The sequence below is a fragment of the Schistocerca serialis genome, chromosome 10 (genome assembly GCF_023864345.2).
Source record: "Schistocerca serialis cubense isolate TAMUIC-IGC-003099 chromosome 10, iqSchSeri2.2, whole genome shotgun sequence".
Classification (NCBI taxonomy): Eukaryota; Metazoa; Arthropoda; class Insecta; order Orthoptera; family Acrididae; genus Schistocerca; species Schistocerca serialis.
In genome coordinates this window covers 151,424,607-151,444,698 of record NC_064647.1, presented here as the reverse complement: position 1 = coordinate 151,444,698, position 20,092 = coordinate 151,424,607, and the positions used below count along the sequence as shown (strand labels likewise).

The 20,092-nt window shown below is 42.0% G+C and overlaps 1 protein-coding gene and 1 pseudogene across 1 annotated transcript in view; one reads left to right on the top strand and one right to left on the bottom strand.

Annotated features, from left to right (window-relative positions):
* Positions 1-2,752: 2,752 nt before the first annotated feature.
* On the top strand, positions 2,753-2,869 carry LOC126425601 (5S ribosomal RNA; annotated as a pseudogene).
* A 2,764-nt stretch (positions 2,870-5,633) lies between these two features.
* The window catches only part of LOC126425203 (uncharacterized), a 51,824-nt gene continuing 37,365 nt past the window's right edge, over positions 5,634-20,092 (bottom strand). The window contains exons 6-7 of the mRNA XM_050088158.1: positions 14,192-14,274; positions 5,634-5,794 (exon numbers count right to left, since the gene is read on the bottom strand). Of these exons, the coding sequence (XP_049944115.1) occupies positions 5,747-5,794; positions 14,192-14,274 (131 nt within the window). The 3' untranslated portion in view covers positions 5,634-5,746. The remainder of the gene's footprint in view (positions 5,795-14,191; positions 14,275-20,092) is intronic.

Below are 20,092 nucleotides of genomic sequence, written 5' to 3'. Positions count from 1 at the left end.
TCAGCCTTACGGCCACTTACACATAATGAAACTTTCCCTATTGCAGTTGCATCTACCATTCATGAAGGTTTACAAGAGGAGAGTAGCTCAGGATGTAAACGCAGTGGTGATCATCGCTGTCGAGTAATCACGTACAGTGGCTACATTCCTTCAGTATCGTAGAAGGATCATCCAGCCTTTCGTAAGCCTATCACACGACCTCACTGCAACTCACTGAGGCGTTAATGGTGGCATCTTCGTCACCTGAAAGGCATTCTTGACCAACATCAACTCACCACGTCCAGTGTCCGCTGCGATAGCTGAGTAGTCAGCGTGACGGATTGCCGTTCTACGGGTCCGTGTTCGATTCCCAGCTGGATCGGGGATTTTCTCCGCTCAGGGACTGGGTGTTGTACTGTCTTCAGTATCGTATCATATCCCCATCCGGCGCGCACGTCGCCCAATGTGGCGTCGAATGTAATAAGACCAAGGCGGCCGGACCTACCCCGCAAGCGGCCTCTCGGTCAATGACGCCAAACGCTCATTTGCATTTTTACCACGTGCAATCTCAAAGATGGGTAAAGCTCATGATGGTTTTTTTTTTTTTTGGTCATCAGTCTACTGACTGGTTTGATGCGGCCCGCCACGAATTCCTTTCCTGTGCTAATCTCTTCATCTCAGAGTAGCACTTGCAACCTACGTCCTCAATTATTTGCTTGACGTATTCCAATCTCTGTTTCCTCTACAGTTTTTGCCCTCTACAGCTCCCTCTAGTACCATGGAAGTCATTCCCTCATGTCTTAGCAGATGTCCTATCATCCTGTCCCTTCTCCTTATCAGTGTTTTCCACATATTCCTTTCCGATCCGATTCTGCGTAGAACCTCCTCATTCCTTACCTTATCAGTCCACCTAATTTTCAACATTCGTCTATAGCAGCACATCTCAAATGCTTCGATTCTCTTCTGTTCCGGTTTTCCCTCAGTCCATGTTTCACTACCATACAATGCTGTACTCCAAACATACATCCTCAGAAATTTCTTCCTCAAATTAAGGCTAGTATTTGTTATTAAAAGAATTCTCTTGGCCAGAAATGCCTTTTTTGCCATAGCGAGTCTGCTTTTGATGTCCTCCTTGCTCCGTCCGTCATTGGTTATTTTACTGCCTAGGTAGCAGAATTCCTTAACTACATTGACTTCGTGATCGTCAATCCTGATGTTAAGTTCCTCGCTGTTTTCATTTCTACTACTTCTCATTACCTTCGTCTTTCTCCGATTTACTCTCAAACCATACTGTGTACTCATTAGACTGTTCATTCCGTTCAGCAGATAATTTAATTCTTTTTCACTTTCACTCAGGATAGCAATGTCATCAGCGAATCGAGGATAGCAATGTCATCAGCGAATCGTATCACTGATATCCTTTCACCTTGTATTTTAATTCCACTCCTGAACCTTTATTTTATTTCCATCATTGCTTCCTCGATGTACAGATTGAAGAGTAGGGGCGAAAGGCTACAGCCTTGTCTTACACCCTTCTTAATACGAGCACTTCGTTCTTGATCGTCCACTCTTATTATTCCCTCTTAGTTGTTGTACATATTGTACATGACCCGTCTCTCCCTATAGCTTACCCCTACTTTTTTCAGAATCTCGAACAGCTTGCACCATTTTGTATTGTCGAACGCTTTTTCCAGATCGACAAATCCTATGAAAGTGTCTTGATTTTTCTTTAGCCTTGCTTCCATTATTAGCCGTAACGTCAGAATTGCCTCTCTCGTCCCTTTACTTTTCCTAAAGCCAAACTGATCGTCACCTAGCGCATTCTCAATTTTCTTTTCCATTCTTCTGTACATTATTCTTGTAAGCAGCTTCGATGTATGAGCTGTTAAGCTGATTGTGCGATAATTCTCGCACTTTTCAGCTCTTTCCGTCTTCGGAATTGTGTGGATGATGCTTTTCCGAAAGTCAGATGGTATATCGCCAGACTCATATATTCTACACACAAAAGTTAGTAGTTGTTTTGTTGCCACTTCCCCCATTGATTTTAGAAATTCTGATGGAATGTTATCTATCCCTTCTGCCTTATTTGACCGTAAGTCCTCCAAAGCTCTTTTAAATTACGATTCTAATACTGGTTCCCCTATCTCTTCTAAATCGACTCCTGTTTCTTCTTCTATCACATCAGACAAATCGTCACCCTCATACAGGCTTTCAATGTATTCTTTCCACCTATCTGCTCTCTCCAGCGTGATGGTTACAGCGTGTAATTGAAGTAAACCTGACTTGAATAGTCATTCTCACGTCGGTCTGACGGGAAACAAGGCTGCTGACGCGGCTGCGAAGGCTGCAGTCCTCCTACCTCAGCCCACTAACCCATCCATTCCTTCCGATGAGCCCCTTGTTGCCGTCTGTCGTCAGGCGGTGCAACCTTGGGCATCACCACTGGCCTCCTGTACATACGAACAAGCTTCGGGAAATGAAACCCCTCCCAATGGCTTGACCGACCTCCTCTCGTCGCGTGGACATCAGGTTACCTAGGTTGCGTAATAGGCACTGTAATTTTAGTCATCGTCATTTCTTAAATGGTGACCCATAACCACTCTGCGCTCATTGTCGTCGACTTTTGATGGTTCACCATTTCCTGACCGAGTACCTTTTTTTAACTGCATACGCTCTAGTGTACGAGTGTGCTTGCGTCAGAGATATCAGCCGTTCCAGCGAACGACGCGCTGGCTGTCCACCTCGTTTTACTTTTTATCTTAGTAATATGATAGGCAACGGCCTTGCCGCAGTGGATACACCGGTTCCCATGAGATCACCGAAGTTAAGCGCTGTCGGGCGTAGCCGGCACTTGGATGGGTGACCATCCAGTCGCCATGCGCTGTTGCCATTTTTCGGGGTGCACTCAGCCTCTTGATGCCACTTGAGGTGCTACTCGACCGAATAGTAGCGGCTTCGGTCAAGAATACCATCATAACGACCGGGAGAGCGGTGTGCTGACCCATGACCCTCCTATCTGTATCATCCTCTGAGGATGACACGGCGGTCGGATGGTCCCGATAGGCCACTCGTGGCCTGAAGGTGGAGTGCTTTAGTAATATGGTGATGAACATGTAATGTTTGGTTCGAGACCGATGTCTGTACGTAGTATTTTGTGGACCTTTCTCCAAGAGGAAGTCCATGTTTTTAGCTCTCTTTCCATCCGTCGATGTGTAGTTGCGCTTAACATTCTTTTTTTATTAGTATTTTTGGCGTTAATGAACTCAATTGTTTTTGCGTGCTAAAAGAAAAACAATAAAAAAAAGATAGTGGCGCGAAATTTGAATAGGCTTTATATTTAAGATGTCTACCAACATTCATTTGCGTAGCACAACTCCTTGTTGGTGTTGAGATTTGCTCTTTCCTTCAGTGTGAATCTGATTTTGTGAAATATATGTCGACCTGTCTCCACATCAGTTACAGTGGTTGTTTGTCTGCATGGAAAGCCGAAGTAAACCAGGCAAATGAGAATGATGTTACGAACGTGGTAGAGGGAAATCGATCATGGTCCTAACATACCGTCGATGCGATATGAGCAAAACAGTGACGCAGTGACTGGCTACCATCAAGTACGATGGTAGATCGACTTCACCACTAGACCCAAGTCTGCTGATGGAGTCCGCTGCTGCAGTCGAGAGCCCAGCGTGCAGGGTGCCGATGATTTCAGCTCAAAGTTTGGAGACGAAGTCCTTTATTTGTAGTTAGTAAAGAACAGTGATTGCACCCTTATTCCACACAGGAATCTCGGCCACCAGTCCTCTGTAAAGCTGTATCGGCCCACCACTGGCGTGATTGTTTCCTTAACAAGATATTCTACCAAGAGGAGGCGAACATTTAATAGCCAATAATCTCCATTTTCTCCCACTTTTCCAAAAAAAGGAACCTTGGTACGTCCTGACGTTCCATCAATTTCGCCATGTCGGTGCCCTTCCAAACAACAGCTAGGCTCTCTCTCCGAAGCCCCTAGAAAAAACTGTGCTCCAAGCTAGCCACCTTTCTGAATATGAATCCCGATTCTTCTGTACCAAATATGACGAAGTGGTCATCTGTGAATGACGATTATGAAATATTGAAGCTGCAAAAGTAGTGCAAAAGTTTCAGTAATTTTTGAGAACGGCTGTTTCTTAGTACTTTAAAATGAACATGAACAGCCTTGACCACAAGAAAGCTTTACATTTGTGGTTACTCCACGTTCTTTACGCGGTTGACATTCTTGGAGTTCGTAACTCCTGCTCTGTTCACCGCCATCGCCTACCGACGTGGAATGAGGCCTGAAGTTGGTCAGTAACTGACCGAAACCGGTAAGCACAAAAGTAAACGTTTCTCGTGGTCGAGACTTTTTATGTACGCTTTAAAGAAAAAAGTTTATTTTGTGAAAAATGACAGCATGTCTGCAATTCTAGACTGCCATCTACGTATGTGCAACCAGAGGGACACTAACAGAAATATTCATTATTACCGCCATTAATTTTTTAATTTATAGCTGGGAGCATATCCACAATATGCAGAACCAGTGCAGCCCCCCTACGACTTCCATAAAACGCAATAATGTTGGGAAAGGTCAGATATTAGCAAAATGTACCAAAAATGCGATTCAAACCTGAGATCTACCAGGTGTGCAAGCCCCTCTGGGTTCAGATGCAGAAGAAGTGGTACGTCATCTAGCACTTCTATATAAGTGGGATGTTTGAACAACTTTTCATTTTTCCCGCCGAAAAGGCGACCATGTTAAATGTTACGACAGCACCAGCACTTTCATTACACAAATAGTGTCCTGGTAAAACATTTAATGCTTTTTATTGCAGCATTCAATTCTCGACGATCAAGAAGATTTATAGTTTTATAATCTTAATATTCCGTGTCCCGAACTACACTTTACTTGTCATATTATGTCCACGATATTCACATTTATTATTGCAGCTGACAATACATGATAGTGTTCCTCTTTATTTGATAATGTTCCATCAAAAGGCAATATAATTATAGTTGTTAATATCTTATCACATTATTACTACAAATGGCTCAAAAAACTATGGGACTTAACATCTGAGGTCATCATTCCCCTAGACTTAGAACTACTTAAACCTAACTAACCTAAGGACATCTCACACAACCATGCCTGAGGCAGGACCCGAACCTGCGACCGTAGCAGCAGCGCGGTTCCGGACTGAAGCGCCTAGAACCGCTCGCCCACAGCGGCCGGCATAATTACTACCCTGCTGGAATTGTAACCTAAGCTTTCTGATTCGCGTGGATATCGTCTGTCACTATCGGTAATTGTTTGCCAAAGCTAGGGAAATTTCAGTTTCGTCATGCTGTCCAACGGAGTAATTTAAAGTTTCGAAACTAATTTACAAACTAGTGTCACATGATGTTTATGAGAAAAATATCCTAACTTTTGGAATGTTCATGTCGTTACGTAGTGCATGTTATGAACGAAAGTTAAATTAACTACTTACTTTTCAGTCTCTTATCCTTCAATTTTCGTCATTGCTCTTTATTAAGGAGTACAGATGGTATCTCCGCTTGGTTGAGTTTAAAACTACTTTTCTAGTGGTTTTCTTTGAACTAGGTTACAGATATACATGGACTCATAGAAAATATTGTAAACCACATTTAAATCAAACACTGTTTATTGATTCCAACAAGGTCGCCATTACCCTGTATTTTTCCGTCCAATTTTCCATATATCTTAACACCAGGATCAATCGTTTGGCGTTTCCAGCGTCTAGGATTGCATCTTGTCCAGTGCTTCATCCAGAGCGATAAATATTGTCTGAAAAATAACAAAATTTGTATTATACATTGTCATAGCACTTCTTGAAACTTATATCCCCAATGTGAGATTCACAAAGCCAAGGTTACCTGCTTACAATCATTGTGCGTCTAAAATATTGGCTCACTGGTATCATAAAATAGATGAAATACGGTGTACAGATAGATTATATACATTAAGATTAACACATTTCAGTCAGAGTTTATAATGCTGTGGTAAGCAGCAGGAAGGAATTACTTCGGAGTCGATCGAACTTTGGGGATCCTCACTCTTTTTCTCGGCAGTGGGAATTTCATTCAGGCAACCGGAGACTGTAACCGCTATGTCTGCCCACCGCACTCAGAACAAGAACAAGTTAAAGTTCACCAAGGCATGTCAATAGCATTTACTGACTTTTTTAAGCACAAACAGGGGAGCAGATCTTCCGTTTTCCCAGCTCCTTATTGATGATGATTTTAGTTGTCCCTTCTAGTTTGCAACAGAATTTATAAGACTTACCATGTACGTTAACTGTTTTTGATTTGAGTGTTCTGATATTGATGTGCGCACGTTGTCGTTATTGTGTGAATGAAGGTCATTTTTTTCCAGCAACTAACAACTAAAGCAAAAGTGGGTCGAGAGAGTGAGAGAGACGGAAGGAGAACAAAGAGTTTAAACAGCAAATATTGGCATTATGAATATCTTTTATGGCCTTTGTAAACTGATGACTACTCTCAGGAACAAAAAACTGATGTAAACTATCACTTGAAATGCACACACAATTTTCAGCGACCATGATCAACTTTTTTCACAGTTTTTTTATGCAGGTTAGTTTGTTAATTGGGAACAAAAAGCAGGAAACCGTCACAGAGAAAACAAGGAATAATAAACTTCTGTATGTCCATCCTTTTAGCAGGACGTCTCTGGGACGACGGCCGTTTGCCATCATGACAAATAAAAACACCTACAGCCTCCCTTCTGACATTACTTCATTTTGTCGCTTCCAGTTTCAACGTTTCAGTGCGTCATCTTCAGGCCTGTATGCATAAAACATTAAAGATATCATTATCAACTTGTCAATCAAGTTACATAGAAATGGATTAAAACGGAATGAGCAACAATAGCAAGACTCTAGAAATGAATTTACACCGAACATATGACAGAAAGAACAGATACATCAATTGTCACACATCCAAAATATACCATCACGAATTTCCACTCAATAGATTGTACAATCATACTATCTATTAAAGCTTCTTTAAATGGTATTCATGATTTTTATTGGACAGTCGGACACACATTATCTGCACAACCCTGAAATAACTTACTATAAGACAAAATAACTGTAAAAGGTGATGAAAGCAAGGAAAAAATACCTCACAAACAAATAAAAAGAAAGAACATGAACTTACATGTTTGTGAGGTATTGTTTCCTTCCATTCATCACCTTTTACAGTTATTTTGTCTTACAGTAAGTTATTTCAGGGTTGTGCACATAATGTGTGTCCGACTGTCCAATAAAAATCATGAATATTATTTTAAAAAGTTTTAATAAATAGTATGACTGTACAATGTATTGAGTGGAAATTCGTGATGGCATATGTTAGATGTGTGACAATGGATGCATCTGTTCTTTCAGTCAAATGTTCGATATAAATTCATTTGTAGAGTCTTGCCATTGTTTCTCATTCTGTTTTAATCTGTTTCTTAGTAACTTGATTGATAAGTTGATAGTTTTATATTTAATGTTTTATGCATACAGGCCTGAAGATGACGCACTGAAGCGTTGAAGCTGGTAGCGACAAAATGAAATAAAATCATAAGGACGGCTGCAGGTGTTTTTATTTGTCAGAAATAATAACGGTCATATGGGCGTTTAGCCGGACATGAGTTGCAACGGAGAACAACCATTTGAAAGTGGAGATAAAATACAGTCAATTTCAGAAGAAGACAGAGGTCCTTAAATGACTAGAGATAGGACGTTCACATTCACAGGACATGTTCAGTAATATGTTATGCAGAAGTGATTAGCAGCAAGGTTCCTGTTGCCCAGTAAGCACAGTGTTCAGTGTTCACCATGGGCCCTGGTAACTTGTTCTAGGCGTGATGGTGTACAAGGCTTACAAGGTGTGAATGGCGTCCTGTGGTATAGCCATCCAAGCTGCCTTCTCCTGGTTTCTAAGTTCATCTGTGGGGGTTGTCATTGGATCACAGTGCTGTACCCGTCGTTTCAGCATACCCCACACATTTTCGATTGGCCACGGGTCTGATGATTTGGTGGCCCAGAGCAAAAGGCTGACATCCTTTGACAACAACATATGGTCGTGCATTGTCTTGCTGAAAATTGGCATCTGGGGTATAGTGTAGAAAGAGTATGGCTACGGATCGTAGGATGTCATTTACATAGATCACAGTGCCCTGGACAGGCTCCACCTAGGAATTGTGGTTGTAACCAATAGTACCCCTCATCAAAAGACCTTGATTTGGGATTGTATGACACGTGCAAATGCAGTCACTATGATGGCGCTCACCCCATCTGCAGGGAACGAAAGTGGAGCCATCATTTTCAAATAAAAAGGACCTGGGTTCGTCCGTAATTAATATCTGATGCTATTCTTGTCCGCAGTGACGTCGTTCCGTATACCTTTGCCGTGTAGCACGTTTCTGCACATTCGTCAAAGGTAAACGGAGAAGTGGACGACGGGCACATAACCCGTACCGACGGCTACGGGCTGTCACCTTAGACAGTGTGCGATGTGTTACACTCTTCTACTGTTGCGGCAGAGCCGAGGAGAGCGAAGATCTTTTGAGTCAGATCCAAGGAGGACACAGATCTGCCTGCAGTGCTATTCGGATATGTCGATCTTCTCCGGGGTTGTTCCGAGTGGTGCAACTGGACCCATTTCGTCGTGTTCTACAACCTACCGTGAACCATTCTGCGCACACTGATTTCACTGCCGGAACACTTTGTCCCACACGAACAGCAATTTCTCGGATGGATGCATCACCCTCTCGTACCAATAATGCACACTTTTTCAAACTCACTGATTTGACAGTACGGTTCGCGCTAACGTCTGCAAGGCATCCTGCACGTCTGCTCAACTTAAACTGATCCATTGTCTCCGGTTTATAGTGAAAACGAGTAGGTGGTGTTGCTCTGAGGTATCGATGTTAACCTTGAACCCGCAGGCCGAGGCCTTTCAAATACTAATCATTTCTGCAGAACATGTACATGTCCTGTAAATATGAACGCGCTTCAAGGTTTTCTCCTTTTTCTGAGCATGAGTGTATCTTTGGTAATGATCTCGGTCTCAGCACCAGGCAGAGGGTCTGCCAACATGGGATAAGCAAAACGAGCGTGAGATACATTCTCCATGACAGCTGCCACTATCTGTGTGATTTACAACGCGTGTAGGCCTGCCTCTGCGATGACGATTTTGTCTCTGGTTCGTCGCGCAAGCCACTTCGGTGCTAGGATTTCTGTCAGCCACTCAATTCGTCGATGATGTTGCGTTTACGTGCGGCAGTATCGACAACCTTCGAAACACCCACCGGCGGGCTACAGAGAATCTCTCTGGATCTGTAGCAGCGAACCATCAGCGTCGCTTCATCATCAGTGTGTGGCCGGGAATTGTTGGAGTATTTGTATTTCCTGCAGGTGATCCAGCCTCCACGCGCCTTTGGAGGCTCGAAAGGTAATGCGGCAACTACACGAGTTGGTGTGCAAGTTAGATGGGTCGACAACATATTACTGTCATGTGACGCACATGCCCGTCACCAGTGCCGTATAGAATATATCAGACGTGTTTTCCTGTGGAGGAATCGGTTGACCTATGACCTTGCGATCAAATGTTTTCGTTTCCTATTGGAGAGGCACGTCCTTTCGTCTACTAATCGCACGGTTTTGCGGTGCGATCGCAAAAGATAGACACTAAACTTATTACAGTGAACAGAGACGTCAATGAATGAACGGACAGATCGTAACTTTGCGAAAATAAAGAAAGTAAAATTTTCAATCGGGGGAAGACTCGAACCAAGGATCTCTCGTTCCGTACCTGCTCACTCTAACCACGGGACCACGGCGCTCCTCAGATCAGTTTGTACTTGTTGTTGCCTATCTTCCGCATGGACTACTCAGTTTGCATATTTTGCTTATTTTTTCATAGTTCCACACAACTTCTTCCTCTTTTCTCGATTGGTCTGTGTTCAGTTTTTCAAGGCCTATCCACTGTGTCAATTTATAACTAAATCTGAGGGGGATGCGATGGGGAGGTTCCCTTGTGACAATAACGACTGCACCGCTGTGTAGCTGTCGATGGGAAGAACCTTGAAGGGGACAATGCTGTTGTTTGAAAAAAATAAAAACTTTGGTAGATAAAAGTCGGCTTCATTACTTTTCTCACACAGCTCGTACATAGTAATCACTGAGAAACCATTAGCTGACCATCAGCTGACACATTATCTGCAAATCCAGTAATGCTGGCAGCTGCTGGGTTATGCATGGGGATTGTATCAACCTGTACGGCATCAAAACAGCCTGAAGATGACACAATGAAGCGTCGATACTGGTAGCGACAGAATAAAATAAAGTCATAAGGACGGCTGTAGGTGTTTTTATTTTTTATCACGATAGTAAACGACCGTCGTCCCCTAGACGTCCTGCTAAAAGGATGGACATACAAAAGATTAGCAAAGGAGTCCTCTACTATTATTATCCAGCTTTATGCCATACTGTAGCTTGCGACGCACTGCAAGGGGGACTTCAGACCTTTTGTCTTAGCTTTACATAGTAAGCATACTACTTTTACTCTCTGAGAATGAGTACTGTTCCTATCACGTCGGACCAAGCTGTTCAGGTATTCTTGAGTTTTACAGCTCGCTCGCTTCTCGATTCACGAAATTTTTGCCTAAATTTTGTTTGTTCTTTGTTATTTCTTGTTGTATTATCCTTTCTTATTTCAGATCTCCTGTGACGACTGCGATATATTTCTTTGTTTCAGTGTTAGCTGTAGCGAAAGTTTTGTGAAATTGTAAAACCTTCTAGTCAATGTAGCTTTAATGATTACAGAGAATTTTAAGCTGTTTTTCTAATATGTGAATAAACTTTGACAGGCTTTTAAATTTCCCGTTTTGCTCTTTGTCTACATATTACTTCTTCAGAGTAGTTCCGACCTAAAAAATATTAAATTATTTTTGTTCCCACTATTGTATTTCTTCAATTATCTGTCTGTTTAAGACGAGTGTTTCAGACCCGTACAGTTACTTTGGCTTAATGAAGATGTTTTAATGTTTAAGCTTTTTGTACCTGGGTTGACTTCTTTCTGTAGGTAACTTTGTTTCACATGTAAATTTAACCAGTCAGTATCAGAAAGTCATTTAGTACGCTGTTATCCTTAATTACATTCTTCACATAATTTCTGAAATTGTCCTTGCAGTGGCTTATCACCGGGGCTTATCATCTCAGTTGACCTCATGTTCTCTTGTGATTCATGCAATGTGTACAATGAATACTTAAAAGCCAGTCACAGTTTTTTCAGAGGGATTTTGATAAACGGAGACAAAACGCAGGAAATGGTCCCTGAAAGCGTAAGGAGCACAAGAGATCGTTACGGACACACGGCTGGAAAAGCGTTCCAAGGGACGTTCATCCACCTGATGGCGAGATATAAGACTTTTGACAACGTAGGTTTCAGTTACTGAAAACACACATCAATACACACTAGGCCACTGAAAACTTTCTCTCAAAAGGTAAAAAAGATTCTTCTACCTTGCCCGATTTAGGTTTTCTTGTGGATGTGATAATCACTCCCAAAAAAGTGATGAAAGCATAAGAGTTTGTCACATAAACTGCAACAAATGAATGCAACAGTTTCACAGTCGCACAGTTTTCCCTGTGCTCTGTCAAAACATATGTTTTTTTCGTTTTCAAATGTTTCCGTGTGTAGACCGTCAAATCGTGCACATGTCCAAGCAAATCTGAACATGTCCTGGAATTTTGGAGAGCAAAGTTGATTATGTGTGAGTGCCTGAACTTTGATAATTGTCTGAAACTAAAAAATTAAACTTTTCAATCGAGAGAGGACTTGAACCAAGAACCTCTCGTTCCGCAGCTGCTCACGCCAACCACGGGACCACGGCGCTCGTAAGCTCACGTTCTCCTTGATGTTGCTTAGCTTGCACATGGACTACTCTGTTTGTATATTTTGCTTATTTTTTTCATAGTTCCACACAACTTCTTCCTGTTTTCTTGATTGATCTGTGTTCAGTTTTTCAAGGCCTATCTCTGTGCCAACTTATCTGAGGGGGGTGCGATGGGGAGGTTCCCTTGTCAGTGTTGGTAGCAAAGCTGAAAACCGTCAGCAGGTAGGGCCTTTAACATGTTTGCACATTCTTTTGAATGTTCTCCAGACTTCCTAAATGAAGTCCTTTGAAGACATTATTCAATTTTTTGAAAAGAATAAAATCACAATGACTCAAATCTGGTGAATAGGGGCCTGTGGGACAACAAGAATGCCTTTTGAGGTGAAAAAATTTCGTGATGGAAGTGGTCGTCTGACATGGGGCACTGGCATAATGCAGCTTCCAGTTGTCTGCAATGTCTGATCTCATACGATTCACCATTTTCCTGCGTCTCTCAATGATAGCGTTGTATAACATTTAGCTGACAGTTTGTCTCCGAGGATGAAACTCACAAAATCACGTACGGGTTCGACGTTGTCGTCGGTTTTTTATGTTGAACGTCTCCCTGATCGAGGTTCAACTTCAACGTGTTCTCGGCCTTCCAAAAATGATTTTTGCAGCGACAAACTTGTTCTTTCATGTGGAATATTCGCCATAGGCCTGTTTGTTCCACATGTCACACTCCTGGATTCCCCAAGTTTAACACAAAACTTAAAGGCGTAACGTTGCCCTATATTCCACTGTTCCCTTTTTGTAACACACGACAGAAACACATCTTTTCTGATGGCGCTTTAAGAAATCACGTGATAGCTCTATAGATCTGAAATTAATAGGTGAGTCTACGCAAATAGAATAACACAGCATTGCCAGATCGTCCGCGGTGTTGTCAGTCTCGTTACATTTCTCACAAACTTCAAGAACAATTTATGCCTCAGGAGAAACGACCTAACGTAGCTCCAAAGGCGGGCCTCCAGATATTTCATGAGTGAATCCATAACACGTGAAAAACTGCATCAAAACAGTGGGAACGTAACACAAAAAATGGAAGAGAAACGATTTTACAGATGCCCTCTTTAAATACTTTGACACATCATACAATCATCTGGGTTGGATATTAGTGTACACTTGTAACGACCCAGGACACTTCAAAAAGCAGAAAGCCACTACAGCAAAAAATTAATATCGCACAATGCGAAATTCCTGCATTACAAGACAATTACTTTATCTGAATCAAAATATACATCGGAGACCGTAACTGTCTTAGGGCAGCGTAAGAAATTTTAGGAAAATGTGTGCTCCCAAATGAGGATATTACTTTTGAACAGAAGACTGTTTGACTCCAACACGTAAAGAATTAGGTTCCCGGACCACGTGCACAACAGTTGCTTGAAATTAAATTACCGTACGTAGAAAACATACCCCAAAACGTCAGCAGAGGGCTATTCAGAATTACTCACGCAAAGACAATCAAAATCGGCTGGTTCAAAGAAACAAGGGAATATTTACAGGACGAAAATTTAGGATTTTATCGATCTTCAGCTGCAGTTGTCGTATGTAATGAAATAATAAGCAACCAATTGTATTAAAGAAATTTTAAATTTCTTTACCGGTTTCAGGCATTTAGTCCCCTTCTTCAGAAAGATGCAGTTCACAGTGTATGAAAAAAAAAAGAATCTAAATAAAAAGTTCAGAATCACGCCAGAACATGAACCATCAGCCAATGATATTATTGGCTTGTTTTCGCATGTCCTGGCGTGATGTCTGCGCATTTTGTTTCGCTTCTTTGTATTAGTTATATGCAGACACTGTGAACTCCATTGTTCTGAAGAAGAGCACTTAGTGCCCGAAAATGGTATGGAAATTAAATTTCTTTTATGCAACTGGTTAGTTATTATTTCATTATATAGGAAGAAAAATCAATACATTTTCTACCGTTTGGAATACTAATAATAAAGCAAAGAGTTAAGGAGAAACGTAAACATTTGATAGAAAATAAAAGGTCACAAGAGTAGAAGAGAAAAAAAAATTCTTGAAAAGATTTTGGGGGAATAAGAATGCAGAAGAATCCAAAACACATCAAGCTAACTAAAAAGTCTAATCAAGGTCCTTAAGAGTGAGAAACGGAGAAAATGAGAAATAGTAGAGCGATATAAAAAGATTCTCTTTGAACTTTACGTGATAGACATAATTTTTGGCACCAAATTGGTATTGGATCCAGTGTTCTGGTAGGCTACGTACCTGGAAGGATTTGTTTTTCATTCCCTCATGGAGACACTTGGCGGCCAGCGGTGCACACGAGCAGTAGTCGCTGCAGCCGGTAACTATGGCAACACAAAACACAGGACGTGACTTAATGAACTGTCAAGCTGCAAGCTGGAAATCCCTTATACCAGACATAGATCGTTACTCGTTAAGTATTAACACTGAAACATCATTTTCAGAATGCAGAACAATAAACACAGATGTTCCACAGACATCGATATTGGGTCCATTCAAGTTATACACACTGACGGAGAAAAATCGCAGCACTGTCACAGACTTGTGCGACATTGATGGAAGCCGGTAGGCGTGTCATCTGAAATTTTGTGTTAGTCGTATAAGAATGGCGTTTGTAGCGCTACTATGACAATGCAAATCAGATTTGCTACCAATACACCCTGTAACAGTCATGGGCATTAGTTACTTCTGAGAATAGACTCGGTGGGTTGGTGGAAGTCAAAATACCTGCATGGCGATAAAGATACCATTCTGACCACCTCACTGAGTTTGCGTGAGATCGTGTAATATGGTTACGAGAACCCTGATGTTCCTTCTGCAATGTTGCAGGAATGTAGCCATTGTACACCACTGCTACCAACAGTAGTCCCGAGAAAGTACAGTCGCAGGAGGACCAGTCTCTGGACGCTCACGTGGCACTACCGAGACGGAAGGCCATCGTGTTCGGCGTGTGGATCCGGCGCATCGTACTGCATTTGCAGCAGCAATGTCTGCACCAGTTGCTACCTCTGTAACGTAACGAACTGCTACAAATCGGTTCTACATCTACATCTACATTTATACTCCGCAAGCCACCCAACGGTGTGTGGCGGAGGGCACTTTACTTGCCACTGTCATTACCTCTCTTTCCTGTTCCACTCGCGTATGGTTCGCGGGAAGAACGACTGCCGGAAAGCCTCCGAATCTCTGTAATTTTACATTCGTGATTTCCTCGGGAGGTATGAGTGTGGGGGAAGCAATATATTCGATACCTCATCCGGAAACGCTCCCTCTCGAAACCTGGACAGCAAGCTACACCGCGTTCCAGAGCGCCTCTCTTGCAGAGTCTGCCACTTGAGTTTGCTAAACATCTCCGTAACGCTATCAAGCTTACCAAATAACCCTGTGACGAAACGCGCCGCTCTTCTTTGGATCTTCTCTATCTCTTCTGTCAACACGACCTGGTACGGATCCCACACTCATGAGCAATACTCAAGTATAGGTCGAACGAGTGTTTTGTAAGCCACCTCATTTGTTGATGGACTACATTTTCTAAGGACTCTCCCAATGAATCTCACCCTGGCATCCGCCTTACCAACAATCAACTTTATGTGATCATTCCACTTCAAATCGTTCCGTACGCATACTCCCAGGTATTTTACAGAAGTAACTTCTACCAGTCTTTGTTCCGCTATCATGTAATCATACAATAAAGGATCCTTATTTCTATGTATTCGCAATACATTATATTTGTCTATGTTAAGGGTCAGTTGCCACTCCCTGCACCAAGTGCCTATCCGCTGCAGATCTTCCTGAATTTCGCTGCAGTTTTCTAATACTGTAACTTCTCTGTATACTACAGCATCATCCGCGAAAAGCCGCATGGAACTTCCGACACTATTTACTAGGTCATATATATATATATATATATATATATATATATATATATATATATATATATATATATATATATATTGTGAAAAGCAATGGTCCCATAACACTCCCCTGTGGCACGCCAAGGCTTACTTTAACGTCTGTAGACGTCTCTCCATTGAGAACAACATGCTGTGTTCTGTTTGCTAAAAATTCTTCAATCCAGCGACACAGCTGGTCCGATATTCCGTAGGCTCTTACTTTGTTTATCAGGCGACAGTGGGGAACTGTATCGAAAGCCTTCCGGAAGTCAAGGAAAATGGCATCTATCTGGGATTCTGTATCTAATATTTTATGGGTCTCATGAACAAATAAAGCGAGTTGGGTCTCACAGGATCGCTGTTTCCGGATCCATGTTGATTCCTACAGAATAGATTCTGGGTTTCCAGAAATGACATGATACGCGAGCAAAAAACATGTTCTAAAATTCTACAACAGATCTATGTCAGAGATATAGGCCTATAGTTTCCGCATCCGCTCGACGATCCTTCTTGAAAACTGGAACTACCTGTGCTCTTTTCCAATCACCTGGAGCCTTCCATTCCTCTAGAGACTTACGGTACACGACTGCTAGAAGGGGGCAAGTTCTTTCGCGTACTCTGTGTGGAATCTAATTCTTATGCCGTCAGGTCCAGTGGACTTTCCTCTGTTGAGTGATTTCAGTTGCTTTTCTATTGCTTGGACACTTATTTCGATGTCAGCCATTTTTTCGTTCGTGCGGTTACTTCGACAGCTGCGACCCAGACAACCTACAGCGTGCATTCCACTAATCCCAACCCACTGCCATTTAGGGCTTGAGTGGTGTCAATGAGAGCTCACTGGAGGGTAAGGTGGAGATCTGTTGTGTCTTTTGATGAGTTTTTTAGTTGTGCTACGGCGTTAGTGATGGCCGTGTGTTGGTTAGAAGGAGGCTTGTTGATGGCATAGAACCAATCTGTCTGCGTGCTATAAACATTGGACCAACACCTGGATTTCTGGGTGCGATTTGTATGCCAGCAGGAGAACTTTCGTCGTTATCACGGGAAACCTAACTGCAAATCTGTAAATCGATCTGATGATTTTGTGCTGCCGACCATGAATACCATTCCAAGCGGTTTTTTCCAACAGGATAACAGTGGACCACGTACCACCGTTGTAGACTAACGTACTCTACGGAGGGTCGGCATGTTTCCAAAGCTTGTCCTATGACTAGATCTGTTTCCAGTCGAGCAGAAATGGGACATCATCAGATGACTAGTCCAGTCGTGCACAACCAGCACTGATTGCCCTGTACTGACAGACCAAATGCAACAGGCATGGAACTCGATCCCGCAAACTTACATCCGGCACCTGTACGGCACAGTGCACGCACGTCTGCATGCTTGCATTCGACATTATGGCGGTTGCGACGGTTATTAATGTACTCGCATTTCACATTTTCAGTGTCTTATCTCGCGCTTACATTAACCTGTGAGCTTGCAGATTTAATCAGTTAAATGCGTTACCTAGGCAAATGTATTCCAAACGTTTCATTACTCCACATTAATTATTTTTGGGCGAGTTTTTCCGTCAGTGTAAATTATGTTCAATGATATATGAAAGAAGCAGAAGTACTTATCTTTGTTAATAATGCAAATATTACACTCAAGCATAATGGAGTAACTACAATACTAGAAAATTTTTATAATACTTTCTTGAAAAGTAATAGCACATTCTCTACGAAGACGGTCACTAAATTTACATGAAATATATAGATTTCACTACTGCAGAAGCTCTTGACCACACCATTAGAAATAATACATGAGTGTGAGTCAGCAAATGAAACAAAATATTTTATATTCTTAAGCATTTATATTTTATAGGAATATGAGCCACAAATTATAGATCTCGCACGTCTCTGAGCTGCGATTTTTGTGTTGTGCGTAACAGCAGACTTTTTAGAGTTTAAAATGTCAAAAAGTGGTCTTTCATTGTTCTTATTCACTAATATCTTACTGGCGCGATCAGTCCCAGAACTTTTTTCTACACAAGCAGCTGCTCGTTTAGCAACCATGTCCTATCCCGCTTTTCCCCGTACTCTTTCACTCATGTCAGCTTCCACTACTAATCGACTACTAATTGTGACATGTACTGTACACAAATCTGGCAATTGGGCGCCCTTCCAGCCTGGCGCCTCAAACAGGGGCACAAATTGCAAGTCACCGTGTACAGCTCTGCCGCCTCTGCCGTATTAAGCTGTAGAGTATTCAACGGTCAAAGAAGTACTACGCCGACATATGGCGTAAGCATTAATGAAAGACACAGTCTGTAAGTGTGGTATTCGCCGACAGATGGCGTAAGTCTACAAAAGGCGCCATGTGTCGCTGTAGTTTACTTCTGCAACAGTTTAATACGCTCCAACCAGTCAGAAACTTAATTTCATAATACCACTACGTATGCAGTCTTCATGAAATGAAAATTGCATTACCACACGCATTCCACGTGTTCGCTTTGTTGAGCCTAAAACTAGATCTACATGTAAGTACCGACATAGCTGCGCATACAATGTTTGTCATGATCATGCATTATACTGATTATACTAATTTTTCATAATTTCTGTACATCGTTCTACAACTTACGTCTGTATATGATTTTTCGGAAAGCGTAATATTTCATAAAACAGCAGTGCGATCAAGTCTTTCCCCCGATAGCACTCTGGGTCAGACTTGTGAATGTGATTAAAAGGCCGTAAAGGGGGGAGGGGCAGGGCAGAGCGGAGAAATGAGTCTATAGATGTGGATGTGAAATAGCAGTTATAATCGTAACGTCTAATGGTCAGAAATTAACTGGCCGCTGCTTTAGTAAGGGCGAATGATGAAACTGTACTTGGTCATCAAAGACCAGATCAGGATATTTTGTTAATGGCCAGGATTTCGAGTTATGTTAGTTTTATGCCATTAGTTCCTCTATGGAGGTCATAAGAATGACTTTCCTTCACATCATGTTCAGCAAAGGTAGAATCTGTCTTTTTCAGCCTCCAACTCCTTTCATGCTGATTCAGTCTAGTAGTGATTGGTCTATATGTAATTTGCACACATAGATTGCTATAAATGCTGAAAACTCCACTCTACAGACTACCCGACCGTTGAAGGAAGCGGGCCTGCTTGTGGTACGCTTAACCGCCCATACTGTGGGCTATGGTGACATCTTCTGGTTTCGTTGAGTACTCAGTATTCTGACTTGATTGATGCAGCCACAAATTCCTCTCCTTTTGCCAACCTCTTCATCTCATAGTAGCACTTGCAAGCTACGTTCTCAGTTATCTGCTGGATGTATTCCAATCTCGGTCTCTCTCTACAGTTTTTGCCCTCTACAGCACCCTCTAGTGCCATTAATGTAGCTCCCTGATGTCTTGACAGATGGTCCTACCATTTGACCCTTCTCCTTGTCTCTGTCACATATTCCTTTCCTCGTCATTTCTCACTTTAACAGTCTTTTGGTATGTCGTTGTTGTGGTCTTCAGTCCTGAGACTGGTTTGATGCAGCTCTCCATGCTACTCTATCCTGTGCAAGCTTCTTCATCTCCCAGTACCTAATGCAACCTACATCCTTCTGAATCTGGTTAGTGTATTCATCTCTTGGTCTCCCCCTACGATTTTTACCCTCCACGCTGCCCTCCAATACTAAATTGGTGATCCCTTGATGCCTCAGGATATGTCCTACCCACCGATCCCTTCTTCTGGTCAAGTTGTGCCACAAACTTCTCTTCTCCCCAATCCTATTCAATACTTCCTCACTAATTATGTGATCTACCCATCTAATCTTCAGCATTCTTCTGTAGCAACACATTTCGGAGGCTTCTATTCTCTTCTTGTCCAAACTATTTACCGTCCATGTTTCACTTCCATACATGGCTACACTCCATACAAATACTTTCAGAAATGACTTCCTGACACTTAAATCTATACTTGATGTTAACAAATTTCTCTTCTTCAGAAACGCTTTCCTTGCCATTGCCAGTCTACATTTTATATCCTCTCTACTTCGATCATCATCAGTTATTTTGCTCCCCAAATAGCAAAACTCCTTTACCACTTTAAGTGTCTCATTTCCTAATCTAATACCCTCAACATCACCCGACTTAATTCGACTACATTCCATTATCCTCGTTTTGCTTTTGTTGATGTTGTTGTTGTCTTTTGGTAACAGGGATTAAATTTTGAGCTGTATTGCGGCATCCTCGTTCTGTCCGCGCCTGCTTGATAGTGGTAC